At 36.4% G+C, this 15,958-nt stretch overlaps 1 protein-coding gene across 1 annotated transcript in view; it reads right to left on the bottom strand.

Annotated features, from left to right (window-relative positions):
- Nucleotides 1-5,720: 5,720 nt before the first annotated feature.
- PPIG (peptidylprolyl isomerase G) overlaps nt 5,721-15,958 on the bottom strand; it is a 28,935-nt gene continuing 18,697 nt past the window's right edge. Inside the window, exons 9-13 of the mRNA XM_074829053.1 lie at nt 10,086-10,290; nt 8,874-9,041; nt 8,269-8,353; nt 7,295-7,431; nt 5,721-6,996 (exon numbers count right to left, since the gene is read on the bottom strand). Coding sequence (XP_074685154.1) covers nt 5,877-6,996; nt 7,295-7,431; nt 8,269-8,353; nt 8,874-9,041; nt 10,086-10,290 — 1,715 coding nt within the window. The 3' untranslated portion in view covers nt 5,721-5,876. The remainder of the gene's footprint in view (nt 6,997-7,294; nt 7,432-8,268; nt 8,354-8,873; nt 9,042-10,085; nt 10,291-15,958) is intronic.

Genomic DNA, 15,958 nt, shown 5'->3' with positions numbered 1-15,958 from the left:
TTTGCCTGTAACAATTTGTCTGTGTTAAGTGTATCTTTGCAATAGTTTTTTACTTTTACTTTGGAGAATGCAAAGGAAGATAGGAATACTGTCTTGAGAAAGTCGTGGCACTGGCTGAGTCTTTAATCCTTTAAGGGAAAGATGTCTGCAGCGAGACTCTGTATCTACCACTCAGGTTTCTGACTGTAAGCTGTCCTACCACAACACTGAAATTCACATCATCAAAAGGGTTGTTCATCTGTAACTATGGAAAAATGTTCTCCTTCACACGCACACAAAGACTGTTGTATTTGTGTAAGTACAAGATTGAAGTTTGCAACTAGCAAAAAAATTAGTGGTAAGACACTAGATCATCTTCATTACATAGCTGCATTTTTATGTGTTACAATATATAGATAGTGAATAGACTGTCATTGGTTGTTCTATGGTAGAAACTCTAATTCCATCTATAACTCAACAGTCATCCAATTTAGCAGGGAATAAAAATGTGACTATTCACATCTTCACTAAAAATGGCTAGATCTTGGTTTAACTGAAAAGGTAGTGTCCTGGCGTCAAATCACCATACCTCGTAAATCTGTACAAACAGTACAACCCCTTTAAAAGGCTGGAGATTGACACTCAAGCATGTTTACACACACAGGTTGCACCATATGACACAGAAGTGGGTATTATTGTAAGAAGACGCTAAGTAATACTGCAAGAAGCACACATGACAGACATACAGAATACACTAACAAATATGCAAAAAAGCATTTATTTCTGAGAAGTACTTTTAATACACAAGTTGTACATTTAATATCAAGAACTCATTCTCCCAGCTGACAACTGGATCATCTTCCCCATTGGGAACTATAAATTACAAAATGGCCAAAAGACTGAGGTTTCCAAATACTCTGCTGAATACTACATGCACAATGCTGCCTGTATAATTAACCACAATTCTTTTAGCTGGTGAAAGAAACCAGTTAGCTACTTTCTCCTACCACTGATCATAAATAGGCCTAACTTCTTTTCAATCCTTCCACCATTTCTTTTCATTAGCTATGGCTGAAGCCACACACCGACTACTTTTTATATACAGTTACAGGGATGTGTACAGGATATGAAGAAATGTCTAACTTCCTGCCAAAACCAGCAAGCTTCCTATGTGCTTTGCATGTTGCAAAATTTCAATTGAAAGTCAGGGTGCTGCATTAGTTCAGTTTATTTAGTCCTGTTATTGTTAGTGGTAGAACTTTTATGAATACAAATACAAATTTAAAACCAATCATATCCCTATTTAGCAGTTTTAAGATCCATCTTCTGAACTTACGCTAATTGCCCTATTAGTTTCATTTGAACAATGACTATGATTAAGTAAAGACACTAATTATTTAACAAAATGTACTTTTATGTAGGTTTACTATCTAAACTCACCACTTTTATTTATTCCTTTTGCGACATTTCATACTAAAATCAGAAAACTTATTTTGGTATGATAGCTTTTTCTTTTTTTTTTTTTTTTAAAAAAGCAGGTGAATATTACATTTTGCTTTTATGCAACTCAAGTTTTGTTAGAATGGTGTTCCTAATGACATGAATTGTTCAAGGGTAAGAAATAAGAATTATACTAAAAGTATGTATGCAACAAAGCGGAAAGCTAAAGTTTTATGCTAGGCAACTGCAGAATTGTATGAAATACAAATTTTGCAAAATGCAGAGTTCACAGACTTTGATGTGCATTTTCTTGAATAGTTAAATATTGCATTAGGAAAATTACTATTTTCAGCAAAAGAAGGAAAGTGCAAGTAACAGTTCTTTATATTTCTATCATGACTCTAGAAGCGTGAAGATTAATTTTGTCACTGGTATCCTCCAGGTTTAAAAAAAAAAAATTAACTCATGGCTGCTGCTAAAATACTACTGTTTTCTCACGAAGTTGTTGTTCAAGCATTGGAGAGAGAATATATAGATGATTTGAAAGAGAGGTCTTTGATAAAGCATAGTATGTCTTCTATTATAAGGAAAGTCCTAAAAGCAGGGATATACATTTTTGTCAGACAAGCAATGAATCTACTATGCCCCTAGAAAGTGTGTCAAAAAATACTTTATTTGCTTCAGTAAATCAACAACAGATCAACAGTTCCAGGAAAAGTGGCTAAAGGACTGCTTCTTCTATGTTTACATTAATCTAAAATCTACTTTCCAGACTGACATTATTACAAATTAGACATTGTTAGGGATCACTGCAAATCCTTCACGGCATCTGACAAAGACCACTGCGAGAGAAGTCTGTAGTGTGGGATTTCTAGTAGCAAGTGAGAAGTTTCAGGTTAAAATCTTGACAAACAGACAGAACAAAGGGTTAAAATGTAACCATCGCCTTTTGTTTTTTTTCTTTTCTTAAAAAAAAAAACCACTCCCAAACCAAAGCAACAATTGAAACACTATGGCTGTGTCAAAGCATTAGCAGACAGCAACATATGTTTTACAGGCAATAGTGTCTACACAACCTTACATTGTATCCACCCACCCCTGGTAAGAATTTGTGCTTCTGAGTTGATGGCAGTACCCAGAAAATCCAACATCAAATAACGGTCTCTTTCTGACAAAGTTTGGAAAGCTACCGCCAAGACTAAATTCAGCATTCCATGTATATATAGGCTGTATGGTATTAGTAAAATGTCAGTATCTATTGTCAATACAACAGAGAATGCATGTCTAACCTTTGGAAATTATTTCAGGCCTCTACATACACTTAAAATGTATGCTTACAGAGTTAGTCCAGTACTCCCTGCCCTCATTTTACCTTGAGTCTTGAGGTTCAGATTCTCTGGAGTAAGGTCAGTTCTGGGGTACAGACAGAAAAAGCTGTCCTCCAAACGTCCTACTTTTTTCCCCATTTGCAAGGACAGACCACGAGCATTGTTCTGATTATCTCTGGTACATATAACTATTGCTTTCAAATATGCTTCCAGTTCAGTTCTCTAAGCCAAAAGCTTGTGACACAGCTGTCAAAGACAGCATTGAGCTACACGGCGACTACAGCACAAGGTGGTTACTGTGAGGTGGGCACAGGAAAGCTCTGCCACTGAGGGAACAAATAGATGGAGGACAGCAAGAGCAGTAGTCGGTGACTCACACAGTGGCAAGAGCTCACTGGTGCTTGGGGACATCTTGGTGTCCCGTCCATGGGACTGTGCTTCAGTCCCACTGAATTTTCATCAGCATTCTCAATTTCCAGTTTGATAAAGAAAAGCATAAATCTGGCAAATCCTCCCTCTTACAAGTCTGCGATTGTTGTTTCAGTTTAAACAAAGTGATTGACACTAAAACAATTTACCATCAAATACGATACAGGCAAGGCATGCATGCACTCACAAAGAGATCGAGTGTATCCCACCAAGTGCAATTAAAAGTAACCAACTTCTTACAAAGTATACTAAAAACAAGAAAATGAGCTGTGCCACCAACTCAGATGAATTTTTAACGTGCTATGAAAGAATTAGAGCTCATTTAATTTATACAAATAATTTTCTGAACTGTGACAAAAAAATCCGTATGAAAGTGTATACAAGTGCATCTTTTGAAATAACCACACACAACTGCAAACTACAATTCGATCTAATGTCCCTTTCGAGATTTTAAATTAAAAACTTAGTAACATCTTTTAGCAATTTCTATGGATTGCTTTATTGCTGACTGCTTTCATTTTTTTACCCCCTCTTCTACAGCAGAGTCAATATAGTTGAGGGGTTTTTTTTGTTTGTTCACATGCTTATTTGAGCTTCAGTGGTATTGGCAAGAATATGCTCAGTAGTGCAAACATACTTCAGCAAGTTTGTGTGTCAGCTCTGTAAAAAAATAATGAAAGAACACTGCGAACAATTTTAAATGAGACTCTGAAGCACCTGGCATGCATAGCACATAAATGCACCAAGGAAGCCTTTGTCCAAGCTGCCATAAAATTCTCTTAAGCCTAATTTCCCAACTCTTTCTTACTATGGTCTCCCAAAATAGGACTACAACCTCTTCAAAGTCATACAGAGTTCAGACAGAACAGGTCCCCTATGCAAGTCTTTGGTTCACTCCTATAAGCTCTCTTTAGTAAGAGCTCTATCATCCACCCCCATGTGGGCTTGGGAAACATTTCTATAAATTCTGTGTAAAATGACCACTGCAATGCAAAATTCATACTAAAACATAGGAAAAAGTAGTTAATAGCCAAATCAGCTCCACAGCAGCTCCACTAACTACTCTGCTAAAAAGTAACACTACACACTTCTAGTTTTCTTCCCTTAGAAAGGTTGCTTAAGTTGTTCACACTCCTGTATTTTCTTTTGCTTTCAAGACATAACTGTTTGTTTTCCTTTAGAGTAACAACTGTCTGGATCACAATGTCAAGACATGCTTCAGCAATTCTGCTAATCCACTGTAGACACACACTGATTACAAAGCTGGTTATATAGCAAAAACGTTGACAAACTCCTAACAAAGACAGTAAGAAGTTACATCATAGACTCAAAGATCTGACAAAAAAAATCAACTATTAAGACAGTGTTTGTTTCGCTTCGACATGGCTTTACATTAATGCTTGTCACTTCTCTTCAGGAATTTCAAGATTTACCAGCCTTTGGTGTTTATAGTTCAGAGGACTGAAAGAAGAGTTGGAGTTTGTACCAAATCTACCCTCTCAGCCCACTACGTTAAGTTAGCACGTAGTAGCTGCTCTTTGGTGATTGCATCTATGCGGACACTCCTGCAGCAACACTAGCCAACTTCCTTCTTTTTCATATGAAGGTGTGGTGGTGAGAAAGAAACAGGGGTGGCTCCTGGAGGCAGGAGAGGAAAGCAGAAAGGGGAGGGAATTGGTTTGAGAAAGACATACATATAGTAGAGAATGAGGAGGAATTCACAGCACAGTCTTTAGAATGAGGGGATGCAGGGAGGAAGGCAAATTTTTGCATTAAAATTGAGAGCCTGTCTTAAAACATTACTTGAAATTCTGCTTCAGTTACTCCAAAAATCAGTATTGGAGAACTGGATTAGTTTTCTCATAAACTGCTAAGAAGCAGCAAGAGTAGAAAGGATTTCCTGGTTCCTTATTCTGACACCCACTGTGAACTCTGGTAATCTGTTCATCACTGTGCATCCATTAATTAGCAACTGAGGCAGGGCAATCTGAAGCATCCAAGCTGAATTTTCTGCAGTAGACAAACATGAAAGCATGGAACAGAAAAAGGAGGTTACAGGAAAAAAATATTACACTGATGAGCACTTCAAAATATTTTTTTTAGGACAAAGAAGTAACTGACAAACACAGATGACTGCCTTACAGCATGAATGAGTTCTGCTGTTGGCAGTGACAGAAGTACAAACAGTGAAGATCTACTTAAATTAATTCGCTTTGTGATTACAAAAAAAAAAAAATAGTAATTTTCCTCTATAAATTAATTTCCTTAGGATTTATACCTACTGAAATACAGATGTAGCAACACTGGAGTGATGGACACCTTGCAACATTCCCTTAGCTTAAGATGACATGTAGTATACTTGCAGCTCTCTTCTTCACTCATGAAACAAGCGTCTTCACAGGCAGCTATTGTTTGCACTAAACTAAGTTCATCAGGTAAAAAATAAATGCGGCATGTAAGTTACCTTTCTAGCTGCCAACACACAAGAAGGATACATAAATCAATGAAGTATTTCAAACACAGCACACTGTATTACACATATAATTCGTTTTTCATTTCAAGTTTATTAAAACTTTAGCAGTACAAATGATCCAGGTTTTAGATTATCAAAAGACCAAACTGAAGTCCACATCTTAAAAAAAGGCGTTCCCCAAAATGTCTCTAAAACTTTGAGACAATGGAAACATTAAGTCCACAAACTCATCCGTTCCTGTCGTCATCTGTCCCAGGACTTGTTTCATGATCAGACTTTTTATCCTTACTAGGGGCATGATCTCTTTCCTGACTCTTTGATTTTTGGTTTATTTCTTTTTCTGCTGAGGATCTGGTCTTTTCCTTTTCTTTACTGCTGCGTGAATATGATTTTTTTGATTCTCTCTCTTTGCTACTTGGTCTCTTTTTTGAGTCTGGACTTCTATCCTGATCTCTACTAGACTTCTTATCTTTACTGGATTCAGGACTGCTACTTTCACGGCTTTTGGAACGCCTCTTCCTTTGGCTTTCAGTATCATTCCTCTTATGTGAGCTTCTACTGTCTCTATTTGAATACCTCTCTCTGTTTCTGCTTTGACTTTCCTCCCTCTCTGAGCTCCTCGATTCTCTCCTCCTCCTGTTTTCTCTTCCTCTGTATTTATCTGGTGTACCTCTCCTTTCTCTGCTCCTTGATCTTCCTCTTCTTCTTGTTTCTCTATCTCTATTCCTTGAATAGTCTTTACTTCTACTGCGATCTCTGTCTCTGCTTCTCGATCTTCCTCTCCTACCCCTATCCCGGCTTTTGCTTCGATCCCTTGTTCTACTGCTGGAACTATGTTTTCCTCTAGCATGGTCACGCTCTTTGCTTCTTGACTTACGTTTCTCCCTGTCTTTACTCTTCCTATGGTCTTGTTCATTACTTCTTGAGCCTGCCCTTTTACTTCTCTCTTTGCTCCTACTTCTTTCTTTATCTCTCCCTCTAGAATCATAGCGCTTTTCTTTTTCTCTACCTTTCTCATGGTCTCTCTCTCTGCTTCTTGATCTTATTCTCTTTTCATCATGTCTACTGTGCTTAGAGTCTCTTTCTTTACTTTTTGATTTCTCTCGGCTTTTACTATGGCTTCTAGATTTAGCTCTTTTCTTGGCCTTGTTTTTGTTATGCTTGTCATCTTTTTCCGAATTCCTTCTTGTCTCCCTGTCTTTACTGCTGGATTTGTGATCTTTTTTCTTCTCTTTTTCCCCTCTTCTGCTTGGACTTTCAGAAACTTGTCTGTGGTCTGATATTTTTCTCTCCTTTCCTCTTCCTGGGCTTTTTTGATTATCTTTCTTGTTTTCATTTATTTCACTCCTTGGAGAGAGAAAGACAGGATTTTTTAAATATTATGAATCCCCTCCACTCTGAAAAATTAAGTCAGAAGTAAGACAGCTTCACAACTGAAACTTAAATCACATTAAGTCATCTATATTAATAACTATATATTTACAGTAGCATGATTAAAATCAGACACAGTTAAGTAATGGGATAACCAAGTCAGTGCCCTGGTTTTTTGGAAGTAACTGTAATTGAAAAATCTAAGACAACAGGTATTACTTTTTATATATAAAAAAAATTTCAATGCATACACTCCAGAGAGAAATAATCTTACTTGTCCCCTTTTATCCATCTTTCTCCACTAGACACTCTCATTCTTTGAGCTCTTTGCATTTCTTGCCTCCAATGTGGAGGAGTTTCACTGCGTCGGAATCGATCTCTTGACCTCGATCTGGAAGGTGTCCGGTAACGCTTGAAGGGAAGAAGAGAAAATTTAATATAAGTTTGAATTTCATGTGCTGTGATAACTAAGCAAGATTTTTATCCCTGGCAGTCAATTCTACATAGCACCTGACGTGACACTTCACATGTATATACCAAGTTTACATTGACAAGTTATTAATTTACTGAAAAATGTATTTGACATTCAACTAACTGGAATACAGAATGTCTGATCAAGTAACTATTTTTAAGTTAAATTCTATTTCAGGATTTTTGTACTCTGCTGAGAAGTCTTCTCCTGTTCTTTTAATTAGCACAGATACAACTCACTTTTCTAACAATGAAAATTCTTGGCTTTGACAAGCAACATGAAAACAATACTTCACACTTTTTCTTTAAGCTTTTTACCAAAAATTTGAGGGATAGAGACTTCTGTTACTAAAAATCTTTGCTACAAACAGTGTGTAGCATATGGCCTCACAAAATTGGAAGAACCCATCTGATAGCTCCCCCTCTTCCAAAATGAGGAAATCTTCCCCACACTGTTGACACTGATGTCATACTAGTTCTCATGCTCAATTTTTGAGCTAATTTCATTCACTAATTCACAGAATACTACAGTAATATAAAGAAAGCTTTCTTTTTTTCCACCCCCTCCTTCAAATAAACTCAGTATGCAAACAGAAAATTAATTTAATTTTCCTTGTCTTCCTTCAAGCCTCAGTCCCAAATCAATTATGATGCACCATAAATCCTGCCTTTTGGTTTTTTTTAAATCAACCACCCTAATGAAAATGGTTAGTAACACCAGCAGTAAGACTGTGCTACCACCTTGTTTGTTTTGGGGAACAGATTGTAAACATTTACCCTTGGTCCTCTTCCTTTTATTTTCCTTCCAGATCTGGTCACTAACAGCCTCCTCTGATATGTTGACTGTGAATTCGACAGATTACTAAAAATAATTTTAAGAAGTGATATTGTTTATAACATCAAAGAAAGAAGAGAAAATAAAACCAATTTTAAAACCTCTTCAGAAATTACACTAAATGAAAACATTTTATTATCAGTGCAGACAGTAATAACCACACGGTAAAAACTTCAGATTTTGTGACCATAAAATATTTTACAAGATTTCCAGGCCTTTCCATTTTTGAAAGAATAAATTATAGATTCATATTGGACAGTTACAATACATTCTAAATGCAACTGCAATTCATTTTACTTTCTTTTTCCTGAATCAGTCATTTTCAATTTTTCATTCACTACAATCATCTTCAAAGATGTTTGAATCCTTTGTTCTAGGACAAAGACAACAGTTGCCAACAAATGGAAAAATCCATTTTTTCACCCAGCAGCGCTCACAACATGGAACTGTTTAATAGAGAAAGGACTCACTTAACATTAGAGTCCTAAAACAGTAACGTGATCATACCACTGTCAGCATGTAGTCAGACTCAAGCCAGATGTATTACCTTTCTCTTTCCTTCTCTCTGCTTTTCCTCTCTTTTTCTTTTTCATCTACTTTAGGAGGACTTTTCCTCATCAGGAACCGGTTTTCAGGTACAGGAGGAATTTCTTCAGGACGGACAGTAGATAACGGCTGTGCTTCAGGGTTTTCATCTTCACTTTCACTGGATGAGCTTTATTTTTGCATAAAAAAATATTTGTACTTAAAGTCAGTTATTTGTATGAAGGAAGACCTTTCAATCTATTTAAATAATTCAGAAATTCTCTTAATTCAATACACAGTGATACCATAAGAAACAAGAGCTATTACAGAAGCAACTTTTCTTCCCCCCCCAGTATCTTTGCTCCAAAATGTGCAACTGCAGTTAAGATTTCTGACCAACACTATTTATGAATTCCAGTGGTGTAACACTGAACATACATTTACCCTCTATTTAGATACAGCTTTTTTAAAAAAGATTTTTTTCTTTTAAAAACACTATCGGGAAAGTCAAATTCAGATTTTACACTAGTATCTATAACTGGCTACAAACTACTGTAATTCCAAACAGTTGGTATATACAAACTTGCGTGAAATAGACTTAGTCCCACAGAAACAATGTTTAGGCAGCATTGAACATTTCTTACATTTTACTGCTAGCTTAGAAAAATGTGACTTGCACTGACACAGCTTGTATCTCACATTGAAGTATAAGCAAAACTTAGATTAGAAACAACATTTTCAGAAGCAGGAGTGCCTTTTGAGTTTTATTATCTTCCAGTGAAATTGCAAGACTTTTGGCATATCAGACAGCAATAACATCGTTAAGTATGTTCATTTATTAATTTTTTGTTTAGTTTTGCTTTTATCCCTGCATGCTACATTTTCATTAAGTCCCACTGCATATAATTTAAATTGAATTGTACAGAATTGAATTTAGGGAAACAAGCTATCACCACCCATCTCAAACCACACACTCCTGCAGCTTTTCAAGTCACTTACATGCAAGTCTTAGTCCATTCCTTCACTCCTCTGCAAGCTGCAGCACACATGCACATGGACACTGTCCTTTGCCATCATATCAGAAACATTTAAGCTTGTATATGGAAACCAACTGTCTCCCAAACTTCAAAATACCTACTTCACTAGTTACAGAATACTATTCTGTAGTTATAGGACAAGAAAATGGTACTGCATGGTGTACATGTAACAAATCAAAACAAATCTCAAAATTCACCTTTTCTTGCTTTTCTTTCTCTTCTTCTTTTCTTTCTTATGTTTCTTGGAATTTTTCTTGTGTTTCTTTTTCCGTTTTTTAGATTTCTCTTCTGAAGCACTCTCAGAATCCGATGATGAATCAGAAGATGATTCTGAATCACTTGAACTTTCAGAGTCACTGGATGAGGAAGACGACTTGTGTCTTTTCTTTTCTTCTTTCTTGGCTTTAAGTCAGAATAGCAAAGACACATTTTAATATCAAACACTTCTAAATAAATGTCAGAAAAATCAATTTATCTAGTATCTGCCTGAGCTTCTTATAAGATTCTTGAGACTACACTTCATCAAAATACTTAAGAACAAATCAAAAATTTGGAGAAAAGAGTTTCTCCCAAGTACAATAAAGGGTATGTCTAGAAATACGTAAGAAATTCCCAACATTTTGCATTTATGAAGCTCTAAAGTACCAAATTTATACTGTTAAGAACTTATAGAACTGTCAAAGTTTTCAGATTACGTTTTATACAACATAAGCTACATATGAAGAATTATTTAAAATTTATTTAGAAAGTGTTTATAAAAATTTTTCCTTGGCTTCAGGTTTAACTTCATATAAAGTCTATTCAAATCACAAACAAGAGTAGTTTTGAAACAGAAAATAAGTGGCACAGAGTAAACTGACTACTCATTGAATTTAGGTCTGAGGGAAGACTCAAATAACCAACCTTCCTGCTAAGTGAAACCATGCTCAGAGAACAGCTCTAATCCTCCAGCTCATCATGTGTTGGGGTTTTTTTGTTTTGGATTTTTTTCGTTTTAACAGAAATATACAAATAACTTACTAACCATCTGGTATGAAAAGGAACCCCACTAAATAGCAGACTAGTCCTTAATTACGTATTTCACCATTTCTCATGTGGCTGCTGGAGCTGGAAATCAGCAACTTACTGGCAATCTGACATTAGTCTGACAGGAAACAATCCAAGAACAAACACCTCTTTGCCCTTTAACTGATCTGAGACCTACTTAAACTATTAAAAGTGATGTAAGTATTATTTCAGTCACACTAATTTGAAAAAAATGTATGCAAATAAAAAAAGTACTATAAAAACTTCACTAAAGGAAGCGAAGTCTAGGTTTCTGAGTTATGACGCTTTGGGTAAATCAGTTAAATGGTATGAGTACTCCTCAAATGTGTCATGAAATTCCTATCAGACTATTGTCCAGAAAATTAAAAGGTCTATCCAGAAAATCCAGAAGAGCACACTGGTTGTCTTCAGACTGCTGTAGTTAACTTTTCTAATCAGCATCAAATATAATTTTACTTTGCCATTGCAAATTGCAAAGACAGCCCATCATTCATTACACGACACACTTACACTCATAGACAGAAAAACCAGAACCTTCATTGTTAAACAGAAGAAAAATATACCAAAAATAAATACTGATGTCCAAACAGGCTCTTTTCTCGTCACAACAAACAATCCATATTTTAGGAGAACACCTTTTAAGACCTTAGAACAGGCTTCGGATCAGAGACAGAAATTAATTTTAAAACTGCATATGAATCCTAGCTGAAAGTATCAGCCTATTTTGCAAAGCTTTTAATAGCTTGCTGTATACAAAGAATTCATGGTTTACAGAGATATTATCTGACCTACATCAATATAACACGCAGTTTAAATGCAACCTCCCACCCTCTCTTCTGCACAAAACAGGTAAGGGAAAACATTAGGCACTGAAGACAGGATTATGACTATGCAGTCTGTCTGCATCTGAAAACTATTCAGACAGAGAACACAATGTTTTCACATAGCAGAAAACATAAAGATGCCTCCCTGAATAGACTAAATCTTTTTCTTTTCTATTAGAGATGGAGAAATTCAACTGTTTAGTCTAGACAAGCATTTCTTCTATCGGCTTCCACTTGTGCCCAACAAGATGATGTGATTTGTACTTAGCTATTGTGTATCATTGTTATAAAATAATTAAGGCAACTAACTAGAGAAACTCTTGTTAAAAAAAAAAAGGTAAAAATGTGGTATCCTACTAGGTTGTTTTTGTCCTTGCTCTACAGAAAGTCAGTCCTCTTGGGTATTATAATTTATAACTCAAGTGTCAGAAGATGAATGATTTCAAGAACTTCAAAGAATTACAGGTTATTATCAAGCTTTTTACTTGTTGAACAGCCTTGACTTTGTGCACATGGATGGGAAGAAAAATTCCACTTCAGGATTCCCTGCTAGCAATTTCTGATCAAATACCACACTTACAGGTGTCCAGAAAAAAAAGTTAAAAGTGGCAGCAGTACCAAATACTAAGAAGTATCTATTAACAGCTATTCAACTTCTAGCATGCAGTTATTTGGAAAGTGAATTCTTTTAATTCTGTATAAACAGATTTGAGATCTGAAGGGAAAAAAAAAAGGTGATACTCATGTAGAGAACTTGAGGCAGAGGAAACACTTCTATGAAGAGCAGATCTGGTAAATGCCCCTCTGAAAACACAAGCAGCTATTTAATGGAACAGTGTATCAGTTCTTGAAATTATCAATACTATATTCTCCAGCTGTGGATATTAGAGTTGACTGACTCTTGAGAGTTAGAAGTAGGTATCTGTAACTGCAATCATGTGACTGTAATCATGTGAGCTCAATGCGGAAATTCTCAAATTCTCATTTTTGCAAAACTGCATGATGGGAGGTAGCAATTTTTCAAGGATGATCAAACCCAAGAAAACTTACATAAAATTCCTTGCTAAACTGATCAGAGAATAAAAATGAGTCTTGGGGATAATGAGTCTTAATATAATACTTAGGGATACATTATTTGTAATAGTAAGCAAGTACTTCCTACCAATTTAACTTTTAATGGGGAAAAAAAAAATCTCATTTAGGTTAGAATGATAAAAATCAGTGGGGACAGATCCATAGTTGCCCAAAACACACTTCTAGTTGCACTTCAGGCAGCTTCTTTATGACAGATGATGTGCTGTGGGAACTTAGTATTGCCTCTTGGAAACTGGACATAACTGGGTATGCTTGAGAGTAGCAAAGTTAAGTGTGGACGTATTATACCAACTGCAGAGACAGACAGTTATGGATTCCTAATGGACAAGAGTCAGCGTTTCTCAGAAAAGCAACAGTTCAGCTCTCATTCACAGCATCATCTCTTAATAGTAACTTTTGTTCTGTATATAGTTCTTGAATGTAAAACAGGGAAATCTCAAATACATGAAGTTGTCATATTTTACTCCTGTCAATCTACAGTGGTGAAAGATTTCCTCTTCAGAGTGATGCAGAACACTTGCTTCTTAAAGAATTGACTGAGATAAAAGACCTGGATGACAGCACACTAGCTGGGACTTAATTCAGGTAACAGTAGATCAGACACATGGTGCAGAAAAATCTCAGCAGAAACAATCTTCATATCTCCTTTTGTGGTCATACACTTATGCATACTTTTTTCTCCTTCTAACATTACTGAATCTCCTCACTGGCACAGTGGATGAAATTTAATCCCATAGCATTAACTTTTCAAATCAGCATCACAGACACAAGTCATACCTGTATGACTTCTACAGTGACTTTTTTCATGCCATCTTCTATGTGTTTTATTCACAAGCCTCATTTGATACACACTAATGAAAGCTTGACAACCAACCCAAACACAACCTTTGTACTTTGTAGATTATATTACTCTTCTGGTCATTTCTGGGTGCAGTATAAACTAACAAGTTGTCTTATCTACTTAGGACAGCTGGCTGATTGAAATCAGCTGGTTCTCATCAGATGTTTTTAGAGCTTCTTGCAAAATGCTTCCAAAAGACAGATGTCTTATATTTTTTACTTCCCTTGTTAGTCCAGACCAAGGTACCTGGTCCCTTTTCTCAAACTTTTGCTCAATGTCCTTACTAAAACACTATATTTAATTAAAAAAATCTTGGTAATGTTTTATATCAGTTTTAAATTGTCTAAATATATATACATTCACAGAGTGTAACAAGTACATATTTATAAAAGAAAACTGAACAGTTTCCAAATTAATTTCAGTCAAAGGACCCTGCTGTCATATAGGCCTGGTAACACCCAAACAAAAAGAGGAATTTCACCTGAGCTCTAAATTCCATGAACACAAAAAATACTAAAAAAGTTAACTAATTTCTATGTCCCAAGTCACTTTCAAATGCTTCTCATCCATTCAACACTTTTGGTTTTGGCCATTCCAAAAAACCACTATATGCCACTATACTGTTTCCTACATGCCTTGAGGATGCAGGATTGCGGTTAACTTCCAGAACTGCGGCTGCGGGATCTTGGTTTTCTTTGGGATCGCTAGCTGGGAACTGGCTGGGTATCAGTTGGCAGGTGGTGAGGAATTACATTGTGCACTACTCATTTGTACTTTCTATTACTGTTACTATTTTATTTCAATTATTAAACTGCTTTTCTCAATCTACGAGTCCTCCTTTACCCCTCCAGTTCTATTGCCCAGGCAGGGGAGGAGGAGTACGCACCTGTATGGTGTCTGGCTGCTGGCCGGGTTTAAACCACAACACAAAACAAGATGTCTCCAAGCTCAATTTCAGAAATGTCTGAATAAGGCATCAATAATGCAGTTATTTCCTCTTATTTTCTCCCTCCTGCATCTGTTTTAAGTGTGTCAAAAACTATTGTGACAGTTTTAACTGCATTATTGTAACAAGTTTAGGTACATTACTACTTTAAAATGAGTAAGTAATCGATAGAAATGGAGATGAGTTAGCGAGCAACTACCTCAACAATCATAATGTGGTTCTTAACATGCAGCAAATAACATCAATGGCAGATGTATTTGGGAGATCATGTGGCAGGTAGGGAGTGAAACGATGAGGGGGAGGAAAAAACCCAACCAAAAAGCCCAGAACTGTTTACACGGCAAAGGTAGAATATCTAGCAAGAGGTATTGAATATAGTTTCTGGTGACATCTAACTATCTCTGTCCAGCAGCAAGTGCTATTTTGAATACTGAACCAACCCAGTGCTGGCCAATTACAGATCACAACAACAAATGAAACCAATCCTGCAGCATGAAGGTCAGCAAGAAGGAAACAGACTTTTATTTACAGTCCAACTGTTCCAGCTCATTAAGTTCAGGATCAGGTTTCAACTTATGACCACATCTGAAATAGATACATCACTTCCTACTCCATTCACTGTGACCTATAGTATTTGTCAGACTTCATGAATTACATGGTCATGCTGCATGGTACAGCCAAGCACTCTCCACAACTCAGCTTGTTATGGACTGAGCAAGCCTTACGTTAGCCCCCCGATGTCAGACTCCTGGACTTGAAATGAAGAAGTGACCTGGCCAGAAAGCACTCAGGCTCAGGCACAAAAGTCAGAACAGATTATGTCATCTTGTCATTCACAGCAGTGACACTCAAATAGTTACCTTATATCAAGTTCAGTAACCTGTGTTGGACTACAGCAGTCTCAGTCTCAGTCTTCAGGACATTTAGACAGGTATTTCCTCTGATACTTTTTTCCAGTGTTTAATCACTCTGCTGTTCAGAGTATCTGGTCTTTTTTATATTTTGCATGCATTTTGCTTCAATTATTTGCCATTATTATGTCTTTCACTGCTTGATTAAGGACCCACTGTTTCTTACAACAAAAATTATACACAGTAGTTAAGTCCTCAGAGATATGCATTAGGGAACACTACCATATTTGATTCTTGTTGATCAGATGACATTGTTATTGTGAGAAGTCCTGTATCACAAATGTCTCTGGACATAGATGGTTTTGTAGACAAGCAACCTACCACACAACTGCAACAGCAGAGGAAGGGGGAAAGAAAAAGGAAGGGAAAAAAAGAAAAATAAAAAGGGGGGGGGGGGGGGGGAGAG

This window comes from Strix aluco, chromosome 6 (genome assembly GCF_031877795.1).
Source record: "Strix aluco isolate bStrAlu1 chromosome 6, bStrAlu1.hap1, whole genome shotgun sequence".
Classification (NCBI taxonomy): Eukaryota; Metazoa; Chordata; class Aves; order Strigiformes; family Strigidae; genus Strix; species Strix aluco.
This window is presented reverse-complemented; position numbering and strand designations above follow the sequence as displayed.